Genomic DNA, 18513 nt, shown 5'->3' with positions numbered 1-18513 from the left:
AGCAGTTACTATATTATATATTACAAATGAGTACTTTCATCATCAAGGGGGAAACCTTAGAAGGCTACTAATTTATTATAAAAATAATGCCAAAAGATCTTTTGCTATTTCTTTTGGAAACCCTTCCAGAATGCATGGCACCTTTTTTCTTTTTAAAGATTCTCACTAGTGACAAAACCAAATCCACTATAAATGGATGAATATATAAGTTTTAGAAACAAACTAGTAAACAAGGTAGGTGAACTGAATGATCAAACACTTGGGTTTATCTTATTTAATAACCATAAATTAATGAAACTAGTTTTCTGAGTGTTTTCCCAACTGGTTTAAAGTCAACTAAAAGAGGTCTGAAAATGTTTTGGGGAATGGCAGCATGTCTGAGATATGTTCATGGCCTTACCTTTTATGGAAAATATATGTATAAAAAAATATATATATATATATATATCATATATTTCAAAAAAGGGAATGTTTAAATATTCATGTCTTTTTAACTGTGTTCAATTTAAAGTATATCCTAACACCTTCTGTCTTAAAATGGTCATGCATCCTTCACATGGTTATAGGTATTAAGAGTTTACTTCAAATTGCTGTATCTAACAACTCTGAATCTCAGAATCATTTTCTATTAGCAACACTATGGATATTAATAAAAACATTAAAACAACCTGGCTATTTCAAATTACTATGTTTTAATCATGTAACACAAATGCCTACTTATCACACAAGAAAAGAAATTATATTTAAATCCCTACTTGTAAATATCCTATCAAAGGAATGACTAGAGTATCTCGCACATAATAAACAGAAATAATAAACAGTATGTACTAAAGTGCAAATTTTGAGTATATTTCATTAAAATACCCTGATTCCACTTTAAAGTCTGTAAGATGTAACATGTCTATCTTGCTGATAAATTCCAACATGCAGAAGAAACTAAACAAAGAAAACATATCCCAATTTTGTTATTTTTATAGCTTTTAGATATGTTCTTATACATAATTTTATAATGTATCCTTTGTACACTAAATATGTATTTTTTAAAATTATAATTCATATTTTTAAAAATATAAAAGCAAGAATTTTTTTAAATTTAATTTACTCAAAGAGGGAAAAAAGAAAGATGTGGGAAGAGTATATACCTAAAGGTACATTTTAGTTGTGGGGAAGAGGAGAAACGGGAGTGAATTACAGGTAACTTTCACTTTCTCCACTGCACAATATGAGTCATTTTAATTTTTTACAATGATCATGTATTATGTTTCTAGTTAAGAAAAAATACAGATTGAAGAAAGACAAAATTTTCAAAGAAAATAAATACATTCACTATTTAGTTATCACTATGGTGAAATTCAAACAAAGAAGATTCAAGCCACACTGACACTCCTTACTAGTTAACAGGCGAAGCTCATCTGTGCCCGGAGGCTGTAACACTTGCATTCGCTCTTCCTGAGAATGCTGCTCCCAGTTACTCACCATACTATTTGCTTACTTCATTCTTTCCCATGTAACCTCGTTGAGGATATCTTCCTTGATCATTCTAAAACTGTCCCATATTACTTCCAGCCCCACTACTGCCTGTATCTTGCTTTGTTTTTCTTTATAGCACTTTGCATGAACCGACTTTCTATCATGATTTGGTTTACTTACATATTATTTGGCTAAAGGAAGATAAGCTTTATGAGAGCAGGCACTCTGTTTAATTCACTCTTGTACTCCCCACACCTAAAATAGTTGCTGGCACTCAGGCATTCAAAAAATACTCACTAAAGGGATGAGTGACTCTATATCCTAGAAGTTAACAAATATTTGTTCCCATGAAAACAGTATATAAGATCCTATAAAATAGCCTGCATTCCCTTGAAGCCATGTTATTGAATTTAACATCAAATTTTACTAGAAAACTATAAATTACAAAAGAATTAAAGAATGATATTTCAAGCAAACATCCTGCTAGTGCTTTAGGATTATAATTATTGTGCTCAAATTCTACTACTCTTAGCAAATAATTATTTTAAAGATGGTTAAAAGTTTGCTTGGTTAATAAAACAAAAATGAGTATATCTTTGAAGTTCTTATATTGCCTTGAAACACAAAATTTGCCATACAATGAAAGAAGGTGCTATATTAGAAGTATTACTATTATTCAAAGCCTTCCAAAAACACATTACCTCAAGTTTAAGCATCTCCATTAGAAAGCAGAAAAAAAAAAAAAATGATGGATGAAAGGTGGAAGACAAGACTGACAAAAGTACACATTGAACACACGATAAAAAGTCCAAACACACTACTAATCTCTGATCTCTTACACTAGCATACTTTTAAAAGATATTCAAATGCTCTTTCATAACTATGCATGAGTGTAATATTACTTATTTCGTATCTTTTTAAACTTTTTAGCTTTAAAAATTAGGACTCAAATGAGTATATTTGGAATAGAAATAAAATTTTTAAAGAATCATTTCATTAAAGACCACACCAAATAAGCTGATTACCATTTTGATATTTTCAAAAATGCAGATTTTTGGAAATAATACTTTTATTAACCTTTAAAGCCTTAATTTCTGATCTAAAGAATAGCTAATTATTTATAAAGCCCTTTTAAATGCTTTAAAATGAGTTATTTTTCTATATGCCTTTTAAAATATCTGGACCAAAAAAATGAACTGTCTACAAATGCATAAGGTATATTTTCAATGACAGTAATGGAACATATTTAACAATGTACACCAGATTATATATCTTCAGCCTAAACTAGAAATATCAAATAAACCACTGCATTTTTCACTTCTTTAATTCTTTTAATGTGTTTTGTTTCTGATGTCAATATTTAGGTTCAGTTAAAGCAGCAATATAAAAAATAAAAATTTTTTCTATTAAGTTCCTTCAGTGCTATAATTTATTAGCATGTTTAACTGAGAATAAATAGAATGGAATTTTAATAAATTAATAAAATACATGTCATATATTTAAAGAGTAAGCAGAAGCTAAAAGAGTTATAAACAAATAAATGAGATGGAAGATTAAGATGGTAATTTTTTTCATATGGAAATGGTATGAGACACAACTCAAAGGTATTTAAGCTATATTCAATACAATATGTCAAAATTTAAAAAGTAATAATAATAAGTATTAAGTAAAGATTAATAGCACAAATTTACTTACAAGGCAATCATCAGATCACCTAAAATGGGAGATAACATGATACAAAAAGAACACGGGCTTTGTATACAACCTGGGATCTAATGCTACCTTCTTTATATTAGGTACATGGCCTTGAATGAGTTATTTAACTTCAATGAGCCCAAATTCCCTACACATAAAACAAACTTAGTACTTAACTTACATGGTTAAAACAAACTTAATACTTAACTTACAGGGATAAAAGAAACAAATGAAACCACATATTTAAAGTGCCTAGCATAGTGTCCAAAACCTAAGTGCTCAAAAAGAGTTTGTTTCTAATAACAATATACTGCTCTGACTCTCAAGCTACCATTTCCTAAAGCTATTCAAAATATTTCAGCATAATCTGAGGTCTTGATCACTACATATTTATTAACTGAACAGCGAGTAAATAGTATCCTTGTTTTATTAAAAATATGCTGAAATATTAAATCAACAATTACTCTGAAAGAACAAATCCCTGTATTTTAAAATTTATTTCAAAACACTTGGAAAGATACATTTTAGGAAAACTTAAAAGAAATTAAAATGTGAAGAATGGATTTCTAAGCCACTTTTCTTCTTTCTCAGAAATATCTTTTCTAGAGAAAAAAATAAATCATTGTTTCCAAACAGACACAGATCCAGAGACATAGAAAACAAACTTATGATTACCAAGGGGTATAAATTGAGATTTCAAGATTTGCAGATACTAACTACTACATATAAAATAGATAAACAAATATATACTGTGTAACACAGGGAACTATATTCAGTATCTTATAGTAACCTATAATGAAAAATTTGAAAAGGAACATATGTATGTATGTGTACGACTGAACATCATGCCAGACTTTGACACCACACTGTAAACTGACTATATTTAAAAAAAAAAAATTAAATTAAAACAAATCATTGTTTCATCACCCATGTTGACAGGTGGACAATGTGGGAAGATACTAAACCCTTTCACCTCAAATCTTTTATGTCTAGTTAAAACTTTCTCATCTCTAATGACCTATTCTCATTATATATAAACATATTTTAATCTACAAGAATAAAAACAAATTTATAAAAATCCTCCATATTAAACTTAGAGTAATTCTTTTGCGGGGGGGGTAATTAGGTTTATTTTTTTATTTAAATGGAGGGCCTAAGGATTGAACCCAGGATCTTAGGCATGCTAAGCATGCACTCTACCACTGAACTACACCGTCCCATATAGAGTAATCCTTAAGTAAAATATTACTTAGATATATTTTCCCACATATATTTTTCCCAAAATATGTAAGTTTCTTCTCTTTGGTCAAACTCTACTTATATAAGATGTGTATGTATAACTCCATAATTCTCAGTTGGAAAAGGTCAAAGAGGATTGCACATTAAAATAGATGTATTCTAAAACTACCATTACTGTGATTCAATTTTAGTCACCCTATTACACTTATTTTGAAATTTCAAATAACATTAAAGGAATTTTTTAATCAAAAGAGTGTAACTTTTTTTTACTAGTATTTGAGAAATACTAGTAATCAGGCAGATTTAATTAAAAGTAATTCTTATTGAACCACAGAAATAAATGACTAGATTCACCTAGGTTCAAGTATTTCTACTTTAGCATTGTTTGAATCAGGCTTTTCCTCATGAGATTCTTTGATTCAGACTCTCCTTAATTATACATTGGGAGCTTTCATCTGGCTTTGATAAATTCATGAACTCCCTGAAATTGTTTGAAAAGTTGTGAGATTAAATGTCACTGGGCTACAAAGATCACTTTTGGGAAATCTACACCTGAGGTTCATGAAGTCTGACGTGTTAAGCATCATAAATTCTCACATGCCTATATGTGTTATACCATAAACTTTTACCATTCCCCCATTGATAAGATATAGGAGGAAGTAAACTAAAGAGTGACATACGTTATCTATAATATTTATACTTCATTGGCTTATTAATATGTTACCAATTATGAGTAGAGTGGCTTTTAGATCACAAGCTGAAAAACTCTAAGAGATGCAAATTAAAATATCACTACAACTTAACTTTTTAAACTGAAAACATGAAAAACAAACATCCACATCACATAAGGGAGCTTAAGAACTGCACATAGTAGTAGTTATAATAAAATATCTCCTATAATACAGTAAAAAAAGAACAAAGGCTAGGATTTTTAAGAGAAATATTTACTACATATCCCAGAGCTTGTCATACACTGACATAATTACATAAGGGATTTACAGGCCAAAGTCACGTGAGCAATAGAAGAAACTGAGAATGTTTATCTTGGAAGACAGAAAACTCAGAGTAAATATGAATAGTCTTCAAATATTTCATGTGGAAAAAAAGAACAATTTATTCTGTGTAATTGCTGAAAACTGAACCTGTGCATGCAAATTACAGGGAAACAAATGTCAACTCAATGGAATGGTTGACTTATGAAGAAATGTATCACCCAGCAAGAGTTGTAAATCACTTATCAGAGATGCTATAAAGGGGATTCTTGGATGCAGTGTTAGACTGGATGATTTTTAAGACTCCTTTCAACCACATAATTCAATAATTGATAAACAAAAAACAAGTCTACTAGAAAATAAGCCTTTCTTGAATATTTTTTTCTAAATATTGGTAATACAATTGAAGAAAATTAAATCACACTTCCTTTACCCAAACTGAATTTAGGTAAATTCAATTAAAACTTATTAACTAGCCTGGAGCAAATTTAACTTTAAATATCATTTCTCCACAATATACCATTTGTTAAATAGAATAATACTCTTTAATGCAAACATTCGTCTCTAAGTTTCTAGCTTCATAAAACAAAAATAAAAAATACTATCAAACCATACTGACTATATACAAATATTACTCAGACCAAATGAAAGAAAGGCAAATACTGTTTGATAGGTCTTCAGAAAAAAATCTCAAATCCTGGCTTTACTCAACAGTATACACTAAACAAGTTAACAATAATCTCATTTAAGTGCAGTGAACTTCCTTACCTCTGAGTTAGCATACTCTGTTTGTAACTTTTTGCATTCATCTTTGAGTTTTTCAGATTCTTTCTCACGTTCCAAGGTCATGTTATCCATTAGCGTTTGAACTTGGACCAGTTCTTTCTTTAGCACAGCAACATCTTCTATACCAGGTCTCTGAAGCTATGAAGCAACACATTTCCATTTCAATTAAAAATTACAGTGAAACTAAAATAACATATTTTTAAAATAATTTTACTACAAAGAAATCAAAATAAAAATAATCTTTAATGTCAATTATTAGATTCCGAACATCAAACACTAATGTCTTCCCTTCAACAGTCCTCTCCTTTTCCCGCTCTGCCTCATATTTAATAGTATTACCACTCAACGTGCAAACTAGCAAATTCACAGTTGTCCTCAGTGCTTTAATTGCTTTCCCTTCCTTCGCAAAGTACACTCACTGGTAATAACAATCACTTGATAAATGCTAAATTCTTTCATTTTCTATCTTAGGAAACTGGTAATAAAATGAAGGAGGAGCAAATATAAGCATAATTAGAGTCTGCTGCAGGTTCAATATAGTTGATTCATTTATTCATATATCTATTAAGTACTAAATAAAGGACAGGAAGGAGGCAAGAACAGATCCCAGGTTGTTAAGCCTGGGGAGAGTGCTGAAAATGGGTAGTACCAGTGACAGAAATATAGTTATGGAGGAAATATGATGACTTGATGTTACACTTGTCCAATCTGAAATCGAAGCTAGAAAAGTATCCTAAAAGTAGGTGGATTTATAAAACAAAGTTCAAAGGACGGTAAGATCAGAGATGCAGATATGAAAACTACTAAGTAAGACAGATAATATTAAGACAGAAACAATAAGAATGTTAACATCATAAATTATGTATTGTAAACTTCAATTTTTACTTTAAAAATCATATATGTAGGTGGTAAAACTATGGAGAATTTATTTCCTCCATTTTACTCAAGCTGTATTTCTAAAAAGTTTCATCAGAGTACATATTTTAATTTTCAATTTCAAATAAGGTTTATAGTCTAATAATGGTTTCTAAATTACCAGTTCAGTCTTCAGATCTTGAATTACAGTCGCCTCTTTATTTAATTGGTCTGTCAGATGTGTCACTTTTTGTTCAGCAGCTTCTCGAAGACTCTTTTCTTCATCATATATTGACTTTATATCTAACTAAGGATAGTTATATAAATATTAGTTTCATGACATTAACTTTAGAGAAGAACAGTTTTATAAATTATATTCCAGTACATAGCTATATCTGTATCTATATATATATATATCACTCTAATTCAAATTCACATTCCTTAGATAACTATAAATATATACAATAAAATTGTGCTTCTAATTACAGTAAATGATAAATTTAAAATGATCAAATGTCTTTGTCTACGTAAATTCCACACACTAAATTACTAATTAGCATTTTAATGTATACTTAATCATACATAATATTTTACCCAAAAGCATGTAGTTGAAAAAATTACATGTAATTGATAGCATAAACAAATACTAACTCTATATTATTTAACTTCTTCAAAATGTTACTTGTTAATCTTTAAGCATACCCCAAAAGAAAATTCATCTTCTGTAAAGTGAGTCTTTTGAAAGGCAGAGATGAGAGGACAAATGAAACAATTTATAGAGCACTCTATTATCATTATAGCAACTCTCTTACCATTAAATTCCATTAATCATCACCATATTAAGTCTAACAAATGCTTTATCACACTAAAATACGATGTTTATTTCTCAAACATACAATGGTAAAAAGGTAATGAGACTGATTTATTGGCTAAAAAAAAATTCTGATTCATTTTACCTGCAATTTCAGTGGCAAGTTGGGCTGCTTTCTGTTCAAATAAGTCTTTCATTTGCTTACTATTAAAATTTTCTGTTTGAGCTTCTTCTAATTGTCGTTCCAAAGACTGTAGTTCTACAAAAAAGTACAGTAGCTATTGAAACACAATATTAATTACATTTCCTAAATTGTTATTACTTATATTTTAATCATTGTAGTAATTAAAGACAATCAACATGAGTCTACTATCCAATTACAAGCAGAGTATCTTCACATTTCAAAAATTAAGCATATGTTTCATTTAAGGTCAAAGTCATAATTTACAAACATATAAAACAAATGAAAGGAATATTCAGCATCACACCCAAATGACATAAATGTTTGTTTAAAGATTATTTTGATTTCATATTTCAGTTATTGTCCTAAATCTGTCAACTGACCAAAAAGGAATACATTCTCTCCTCTGATAAAATGTACTATAATATGAAATGTAATTAGAAATGTTTTAAGAACAATCAAGGCCTTATGTAAAATAATCAACTAAAATATGCAGTAAACTTCTACTATTTCATTCTAACAAAGAAAAGAGATATCAGAGGGACATTAAATACAACAGCTAACCTCAAAATATAATTCTGATTAATTCATTGAGCATTTCTCCAGTTAAAGTCCATTACAAAGATGCTAGTTTCATCTTTCCTTCATTTCAAGAGAAAAAGAGTGCATCTCTTTAATATAGATTTAAATTTTCACTAAACAACCATATTAATGTAATATTCCAGAAGTTTGTTTATAACTTCAGAATATAATGATCTAAGGAGACACTAAGATTTTCGTTAACTGATTAAATTATGAAGTTCACAGGCAACAAACATGCTGCTCAGCCTAGAATATGACTGTTAATCTTCACTGTTTTAGAGCCATGAAGTATCCACAAAACAAATTCACGTAGCAGGCATCAGAGAAAAAGAAATAAGAAAGAATGAGAAAGACGAAAAATAAAAATGGAAAAAACAATAGCTTCAAGTAAAGTTACCTGCTGGTGAATCAGCTACTAATCCATCAGGTTTAGACTCCTCAATGAAAACAAAAGACAAATGCATTAAAAGGAAAAGACAATGCTGTTACAATTGCCAATGTGAAAAAAAAAATCTCTGAAAGCCACAATCTGTCAGGTAAGTAGCAAGATTTTGACGAAAATTAAATTTTGGCCTGCTTACATTCTTCAAGATCACTAAGGTAACACTAAGCAGACTGGCATAAAGATCTAAATACAGCTCAGTTCCTCTAAGACTTTTTGTATGTTAACATATTATTAGATTTTTAGGTCTTGCAATAGATGGCATCTTAAATCCCATAAATCCAATAACAGATAAATAAGATAAATTATTACAATTATAAATATAGATTCTAAAGCAAATACTCAAGTTAGCAAGTAAGATTCAGTCCTATAATATTTGAAAATTTTCATAAGCTAAAATAGGCCATGAAGCAATCACTACTAAAAAATGGCTTTTAAAACATAAATTTTTAATTCAGGATCATAAACTGTCTTTAAAAGAAGCAGAAATAAAGAATATATTCCATAAGATTTAATTTACCACATGCATTAGGAATAAAATATACCACCTGGTCATTATTTCCATATTCTAAAAATTATATATATCTAGAAGAGTTTAATAAGGCTTCTCACAGTGTATCTGACTTTTTATTTTCCTACACATTGATTTAAGCATATTGACTATTAATAATCATCAATATTTAAAATACACTTTCCCCAATGGTAAATTTCTTATTAAGGCAATTGCACTGTGGAAGATGTATTTAATGTATTAAATGTAAAACAGTTGTCTCAAATGAGGAAACAATTTCCTCTGTGTTTTCAGGTACAGAAAACAATATAGCCCATTTCTGATTGTTAATAACATCTACATAAAACATGAGTAAGTAAACTATAAGTATTTTAGATTACTAAAAACCTCTTTAATGTATCCTCAATTACAGAAGCTGAATAGTAATAAGACTCATATCTTTTTATCCATTTGTTTTTCTTCTCTAGTCCGAATGACGATTTTTGATGAAAAGATAAAAAAGGCAAAAAGACTAAGAGTCACAATGTGCTAAGATAATGTGCAAAAGGATTATTAATTCCTTTATAAAAATATTAAAGCTACTGTCAAAGGGTATCCACTTTATTCTTATAAATGAAAACTATATATGCATTAGGTAAAATTATTCTAGGGTTCTTTATGTAATTTTCGTATAAAAGTCAAGATAATTTTAGTGTAAAACTCGTAATTGGATTAAGACATTTCCTTAGAAAATATATTAAACTATAAAGATTATGAAATATATATATATACTTATATATATAGAATCTAGGATATCAAACGAAATCACTAAAAATAACCGCTTCTGTTACCACAGTGACTTTTCTTTTCCTCATGTATTTTTTTTTTGTAAAGTTGTATAGCATATGTATCTGTGTGTGTACAAGGACACATAAAAATTTTTATTGAGTTTTTTAAAATCTAACATTAATACAAGAGCTTTCCCATGCTTTCAAACGATCTCCACTAATATAAACTATCCGCAGTTAATAGTTCTTTCCCTCCTAACAGACATTTTAGTGATTTCCAATTTGTCACCAATTCTTTGAAGAGTTTCACTGTTGTCTGAACTTATTTATACTTTTTAAACATTTAGATATATTGTCAGAAAATAAGAATAATGTAGCCTGATATAAAAAAAAACCAACACATAGGTAAATGATGCTTAGTGGAACACCTTTAAAGAGTTGTATCTTAGATTCCCATATTTTGGTTATATTCATTTGCATTCATTAATGTTAAAACGGGTATACATGCAGGATATTAAACACATAGAAACAAATTAGGAAGTTATTCATATCAGGCCACCTGCTTACAAAAAAATATTATGCTTAATTTTCAGCAATGAAAATAAACAACTAAAAACACACTTCAAGTATTTAAAAGCAATTACTTGCTGCTGTAGCCCTTGAAACTTTTCTAATTCTTTCTTTCATTCTTCTGAGTACCATTTTTCTTCCTAAAGGGAAAAAATGCCTTTTAATTAGTAAATTTTAAGACTTTTTTATCTGAAACATTGAAAATAAACACATAAAATCATTTTTATTCTTACCTTAAGTGAAGCTTGTAGGTCTTGGACCTCTTGTCTAAGTAGTGTTATGTCATCTCTAAACATACATTGGGAAAAACAGGAATTAATAGTTAATGTTCTTTAACAAGTCATGGCTAGTGACTGTATATTAGTATTCTAGTTTTCTCAATTCTTAAAAAAACTACTGTACATTTTATGCATAGTGGAATATACATATAAATCCCTTAGGAGAATAATTGTATTCCTAGAGTATGTTATTTATAAATGGAAGAACATTTTATCACGGAAATGATAGAACTGTCAAATGCCTGAGCCAGAAACAAAATACCATTAATTTACCAGCAAGAAGTATCCATGGCTTCCTACTGCAGTTAGTATAAAATCTAAACTCACTAATAAGGACTATAAAATCTGTACAGTCTAGTCCCTGCCTTACCACTCTCCCCCTCACTCATCTAGCTCCAGCATTACTGGCTTCTTTCTGTTCTTTGAGTCTGAAATGCTATTTCCTGGCAAAACTTCACATTTTGTTCCCTTCATCTAAGAGTCAGTCTGATACAGAATAGTGAGAGACCACCCGAAGTCCTAATGCAGGAGAGATTCCATGAGAAAACACATTTGGGATTATTATTCGGGGTATAAGAAACATGTATCTTCCCCTGTTGGATTGTAAACAGCAGATAAAGGGACCCTCCTTGCTCCATGCCACTGCAATGCTGCCATGGTAGAAGACACAATAACTGAAATGAGTAGACTGAAAATACTCAAATGAATTCATTCTAGTACAAAAGGAATAGGAGAACAGGATCAGTTCTAATGATGGGGAAGACCAAGTCCACTACAGCACAAGCATAAGAGAAAGGTAAAAGATAACGGGACAATACTGGTGGAAGAATTATTCTCTAGGATGGGGGTGGGGGTAGAGAGTAAAGGGACAGAATCAGCTTCATCTGTGAAACATAGTTAATGATAGGAAAGGAAGGAAATTGCCAACAAAGAAAAATGTAAAAGATGGAGAATTGAGTCCTCTATTTTTTGTACTCATTCATAAGTAAAGAATTAACTCATTGTTCCACAGAATTTGTCTACTCCAGACTCTCAAGCTGTTCAGTTTAACAGGGGAAGTAAACATGTAAACAAGTAAAAGCAATAGATGATCATCAGTTCTATGATAGAAATAAAAGCAGAGGCATAAAGACAGTGATCACTTCTACCTAAAAGCACTTCATGATGGAGATAAACTCTGAGGTAAAGTCTTTAATCTCTGAAAACAGAAGTAAAATTAGATAATAGATTCCTGTGTCTTTTGTTGACTCTTAAAATTTATCTTTATCTGACACTTTCACTAATTTTCATTTCTCTGTTGTGTGTGTGTGCGTGTGTGTGCGTCCCCATCCCTCCCTCTCTCCCAATTGGCCCTAGGAACATATCTATTTGTAGAGACCACAAGCCAACTGGAGAAGACTTAGTCTTTACATGCATACGGACAATTGTGGGTGTGTTTTAAGTTTTCCCTACTCTTTATTAATCTTCCAAATCCATGTATAAACTAAAATGATGAAGAAAGGAATTAATAACAATATACTTGAATGGCTCATACTAAATTGAATCAAATTGCAAAGAAGATAATCCAATTCAGTTTCTAATTGGGTGAACTTAGTTATTCCAATTAATCTTTTAAAAAGTGCCACTTCAACAAATTTGTGAGAGTAATTTGCCTATCAGTGTTTAGAAGGAAATATAATGAACTCTGTTTTCAAAATGTCAACAGTGAGATGTTCCTTTGGAACATCAAAAGATACCTAGTAGGCAACTTGGGAGATAATTCTAGGTTGGGAATGTAGTTTAGGAGGAAGTCATAGATGTAGATATCATCACACATATAGAGGAAGAGGAATACATTAAACAGATCAAAAAAGAATGATAACAATGGTATGTTGTCTCAAAAGAGCAGAACGAAAGACAGCCAGTAAACCAAATTTGCAGAGACTGTGACATATGGTCTACAAAGATGGCTGCCATCAAGTTCTTCCCTTCTTATATGTAAAAGCCACCCCTTCACTGAAAGACAGTTTACTTCTTGGCCTCTTGAATCGTAACGGGCGTTGAGCAGTCTTGTGGCTACTTTAACCAATAGAATAGGGCAGAAGTGACATTCTGACACTTCTGAACCCAAACCTTAAGAAGACTGACAGCTTCTGCTCCTTTCCTCTTGGAATGCTCTTTATTAGGACCTAACTGCTATCCTGTGGGCAAGTCAAAGCAGCCACATACACAGGTCCATATAAAGGAGAACTGAGCCCCCTGACATATAGCCCCAGCTGAGCTGCCAGCCAGTATCCAGTTATATCCCCCAGTCATGAATGTGAGGCCATTTTGGCCCTTCTGGCCTTTTCAAAACCCAAGTCTACATAACTTAAAGCAGAACCACCCAGTCAAATCAAAGAATCATGAGAAGTAATACACTGTTAACGTTTTAAACCATTAGGTTTTGAGTGGATTGTTACACAGTAATACGTAACCAAAACAAAGGTCTACTAAGATAAAAACTGAAAATAATCCTTTTTTTTTTTTTTTTAACTGTTGGGCTTTGAGGGAATAGTTTCAGAGCATGGTAGGGCAGAAACCAGGTTTCAGTGAGCTAAACATTGGATGAAAAGTTAAGGGTAGACTGAATGAAAATTCACGTACTAGGCACTAATTCGTAGATGAAAAGCAGCTCTGTTAAATTGACACTAAATATAAAGGCACTTATACATGATTTAATATAAATATATATTTTATATCTATTTCCTAACAAATGACAAAAGAATGGTACCAAAATTATTAACTCATACACAAAAATCTTAAAGAGCATTAATAGTCACATGAAAAGGAAAGATTCACACATCCCAAAAGCACTGGTTTTCCCACATATTTTAACAAATTAAAACAACCATATTTTATAGTTCTTTATTATCAACCATAATGTGGTCATAACCAACTATGAGCCATTTTTTAAAGAAAAACATGAAACAAATTTTTTACAAGTAGAATAAAATCAAGATTTCTCCCTTAGTGGGAATATAAGATAAAGAGTTTTCACCAATAGCAGAAGAAAAGGAAAGTTATATTGTTGAATGCCTTTCTAAGTAATTATATTTTAGCTTGATTTAATTTTAAAATGGTCAGGCAAAATTGCCAAGAAGCAGAATGTGTATGTGTGCTTCTTATTATATTGGTGATTACAAAAGAAATTTTTAAAAATAATTATTAAATTTAACTCTTGGCTAAATTAATTATTTTAATAACTTACTATAAAATCTTCTAAATAAAGTATATCATGTTTTATTAAGCAGAGTATGCTAAATATAATTTAACCTTTTGATAAATCACAACCTTCTTTCAAAACATAACCTCTGAACCATGTTGTAGATGCTGATATAGTTATTGGTCAAGGATAGAATAAGTTATAACAATAAAGGAGGAAGAAAAAAAAAATGATAAACGAGGAAGCCACAATAAATGAAGACAGATTTAAATTAAATAATATAAAAACACTATTTTCAAAAACTAAGTATTCACAATGAAACAATGGTATCACACACATTCACTACATTACACTTCAAAACTATTATACTGCACCGCTTCAGAGCAAGAGCTTCTCCTCCATGACCTGAATCATTGCCAGCATCATGAACTGCCTCATAGTGTTTGAAAAGTTCATCAGCAGATCCAAGAGATTTCATACACTGGGGACATATGAAACCCTAAGAAAGAGATAGAAAAAGGTTTCAAAATAGTATTTTAGTATTGCAGAATAACCGTTTGTATGTTATGAAATACAGTCAAATGTATTATTCACACCAATGGTACCATTAAGTAAACTCTAATTTATGGTGTTAAGTCCAAATTCTGGTATTGCGCAAAGGTACGTCACTGCTTATCCTGGATGCAGTTTACAAGATACAAAGAAAACCCTTACAACCTTCTTTTAGGTTGAGTAAATTAATGGTAAGAGAGTTTTATCCTGAAAAGTCAATTCTAATCTCGAAGTCTAGTTGAGAAGATTTGCCTTCATATCCTCCATCTCTCTAGATAATCCTCTTCGTAGATAATACCTGCTCCAATCTACTTCAAAGGAATGATAACCAAAAAACTAAGAACATGAAGTACTCTGATCATTGAGAAAAAAGGTAATGTAAATAACTCATAATTACCACAGAGTTATCTACAATGGTTGAGAAGTATTCTAGTCAGTAATGCTAACCGAAGACTAACATAAAAATTTTAAATTAACATATAGTCCTGTACTGCTCTTCTAAGAACTTGTGGTTCCTCCATACCCCATTTATACTTCTGTAATTTGTCTCTTCAAAAATTAAGTTTCTTGAATTACCTTAAAAAAATATATATATATAGTCTATATATATATAGTCCTGTAAAATAATAAAAACTTACAAATAATCCCAGAATGACTATATGGTTATGGCATACAAGGTCCTTCATGTGTATTACCCGAGTGACCTACCAGTCTGATGTCTGGACACCCTTCCTTACTCTATACAACATGGCTCAACTATACTGAAGTACCTGTGCTTCTCTGAACACACCATGGTATCTCACATTTTTATCCTTTTGTATGTATATTGCTATTTTCCTCCAGCATTATTATTAGTGTGTCAAGTTTCTACATTCACTGCGACACACAACACAAAAAAGATTTTAATCTATGTTTCCCTAATGGCTAGTGTAGTATTTTGAACATACCATGTATTTCTATACTGTGTATTTATTCAGTGAAATATGAATAAACCCAGCAGGGAAGAATTTGGGGGGCAGGGACAGAAGAGCTTCAATAGTTTGCAGATCACAAAGCTTCCAAGGGACAGATTGAGCTAACTAATAAAAACTCTGGATACATAAAAACTAAAAATAAATAAATAATTTGTGCTCTTTTGTTGGATGTTACACAAGTAATATACCCTTACTTATCATTTGTGCATATTATATGGCAAAATCAAGGCTCACTGAGCATAACATTACCAGACAATGGTGTAACAAGTATATATAAAGGATTATAGGAACACAGGAGAAGAGGTATCCAACTTTGCCTGTGGTAGCAGTTAATGCTTTACAAAAAATACAGATACACATACATATTGTCTATATATGTATATATACATATATGTAGAGATATGTATATATGAGACATTAGAATTAGGTACTAAAGAATAAGTAGGAGGAAAGAGACTAAATAGAAGTTTACTTGTCAGAAATAAAGGCATTCTAAGCAAATGGAGGAGCATGAACAAAGATGAAGGAAATGGTATGAAATACAGTCGTGCTGCATTCAGGAAGCAGAGGTCTGTTCTGATTATAGAGCAAGAGTGAAGGGCAGGGGCACTATAGGTGAATGAATGCAATGATCTCCAAGAAACTCCTAAAATAAGCAAAGACAGTAGTACTGAGGCTGTGCATTTGGACATCAGAATAACGCATCAGGATCCACAGATATTTGATGCTCTGCTGAATTTGATGTCTTCTGAATGAATGAATGCTCCCAATCTATGAGTTAATCTAGCTGATGTTATGCTCTTTTTTTAAAGCCACCTATTATCTACCATCATGTTTCATAACCGCTCTATATTATGCTTTATTTGGCATTCTTGCAAACTTCTGCCCAGTAACTGCTGTATCACACAAGTTAACATGCTTTTGGTGCAACAGCACATAAACCCCTATAATATTTAGCTTGTCATCTCTCTTTTGCGTCTCAGCTTCTTCTAGTAACTAGAAGGCAAATTACAGTGTTCCTCAGGGAATCCACACCCCGTTACATTATTTAATCTTCACAACTTTGGCTTCTTGACTATTGTCTCTACTTCCAGGTTTTGGCTTTAGATACCTAAGTATGCCAAAAAGCTAGTGATCACATTAAAGTATGTCATACCCTCTTAAAGCTTCTAAATATTACCAGATTAATATTCCAGAATGAACTGATTCATCCCTAAAGAGAAATTTTAGAAATTCAGTAATAAATATTTAGTTATAGAAATATTCCACCTAAGTAAATTTTCCATGTGATTAGAGCTTTCATGGATGTTTAAATAAAACTTCAGTTTGGGGACATTTCTGATAAAAATAAATCTTCCTAAAGTACATATATGCACTTTCTCACCTTCTTAAATAGATGATATTAAACCTTTGCTTAATGTCTAAGCAGCATAAATATTAATCACTGAATGAGTATCTTCCACTCTGTTAATTCTGGCAAGCATCTTTAATTCCTGTAACCACATTTCAGTTTTTTCTAAACCCTGTTTTGTCTTTCAACAATCATTTCTAAAAATTATTCACGTGCTATTTCTAGCAATGCTAGCCTCATATGAATCGGAAGGGTATACTGGGGGGGGGGGAGTCTATTAAAACTATATCACTGATTTAAAATAAAAGTAAAATAAGCTCAGAATGAATATCTGAGAGATGTCCCATGAATGGGACTTTGTGATACTAATTCTGGATATTAAGAGATTCCTCTATTTTTTCTAAAATATTGTCAAGGGGACTGAAGTTGCTAGATAGCATAAAACACCAAATAATAAAATACTCAAAATAGCTAGCTACATTTATTTCCCTTAATCATTCCAAATTTCTCACCAACTTACACACACACTTACACACAGGTTAAAAGCAATTAAATACCTTACTCTTAGCTTTCAGTTATCTGCAACCCTTTCTCAGATCCACTGTAGCTAAGAGCTTATCTTAACTTGATACTAATGATACCCTGTTGTACCAAGTATCCTTTCAGGCAAAAGGAAAGTTCTTATTAAGTGACAGGGAGAACAGGTTGTCACTTTTGATTCTGGCTAGCCCATAAAGAAAAGCTGACCCATATGTTCTGGAAGAAAGACAACTGGTAAAATGCTAAGCAGAGTTCCAAGACTTTTATGCCTCTATCTTTGTTCACACTGCTTCAGCTAGTTTAACTGGTATCCTCCCACAGGCACCCGTTCCCCCATCACCCTAGAGAATGTCTGGTTTAAGTGTTCCCCACCAAAGTTTTTCTGCAGTTTCCCTTAAGTTGAATTAGACATTGCACTCTTTTGCAAATATGTATCATAGAAACTTCCTGGCATAGAGATCATATCTTATTTACCTTTTTTTTATCCCCTTTATCTACCAAAATACCTGGAACATAAGAGGTACTCTATTAATGTGTTAAATAAGTGGAGGTTTGGTGAGATTGTTTTCCTTATATGTCATTATCTCATAGGAAAAAGTAAGTGTGATTTTTTTGTCTTTCATGGTTAAAAAAAAGTTTCATTCTTTTATAAAACTTATAGAAGAATTTTTTAAAATCTATGCCTCTATTTGGTTATAGAATACTGTAGTCATTTTCAAAGGAAGAGACATAG

At 31.1% G+C, this 18513-nt stretch overlaps 1 protein-coding gene across 1 annotated transcript in view; it reads right to left on the bottom strand.

The window, feature by feature from the left end:
- LOC116156436 (early endosome antigen 1-like) overlaps window positions 1-18513 on the bottom strand; it is a 36181-nt gene that overhangs the window by 9869 nt on the left and 7799 nt on the right. Inside the window, 7 exon segments of the mRNA XM_064481702.1 lie at window positions 6165-6320; window positions 7219-7340; window positions 7994-8107; window positions 9009-9048; window positions 10976-11041; window positions 11135-11189; window positions 14738-14862. Of these exon segments, the coding sequence (XP_064337772.1) occupies window positions 6165-6320; window positions 7219-7340; window positions 7994-8107; window positions 9009-9048; window positions 10976-11041; window positions 11135-11189; window positions 14738-14862 (678 nt within the window).

This window comes from Camelus dromedarius, chromosome 33 (assembly GCF_036321535.1).
Source record: "Camelus dromedarius isolate mCamDro1 chromosome 33, mCamDro1.pat, whole genome shotgun sequence".
NCBI classification, from domain to species: domain Eukaryota; kingdom Metazoa; phylum Chordata; class Mammalia; order Artiodactyla; family Camelidae; genus Camelus; species Camelus dromedarius.
Note: the sequence above shows the minus strand (reverse complement) of the source record. Positions and strands in the feature narration are given on the sequence as shown.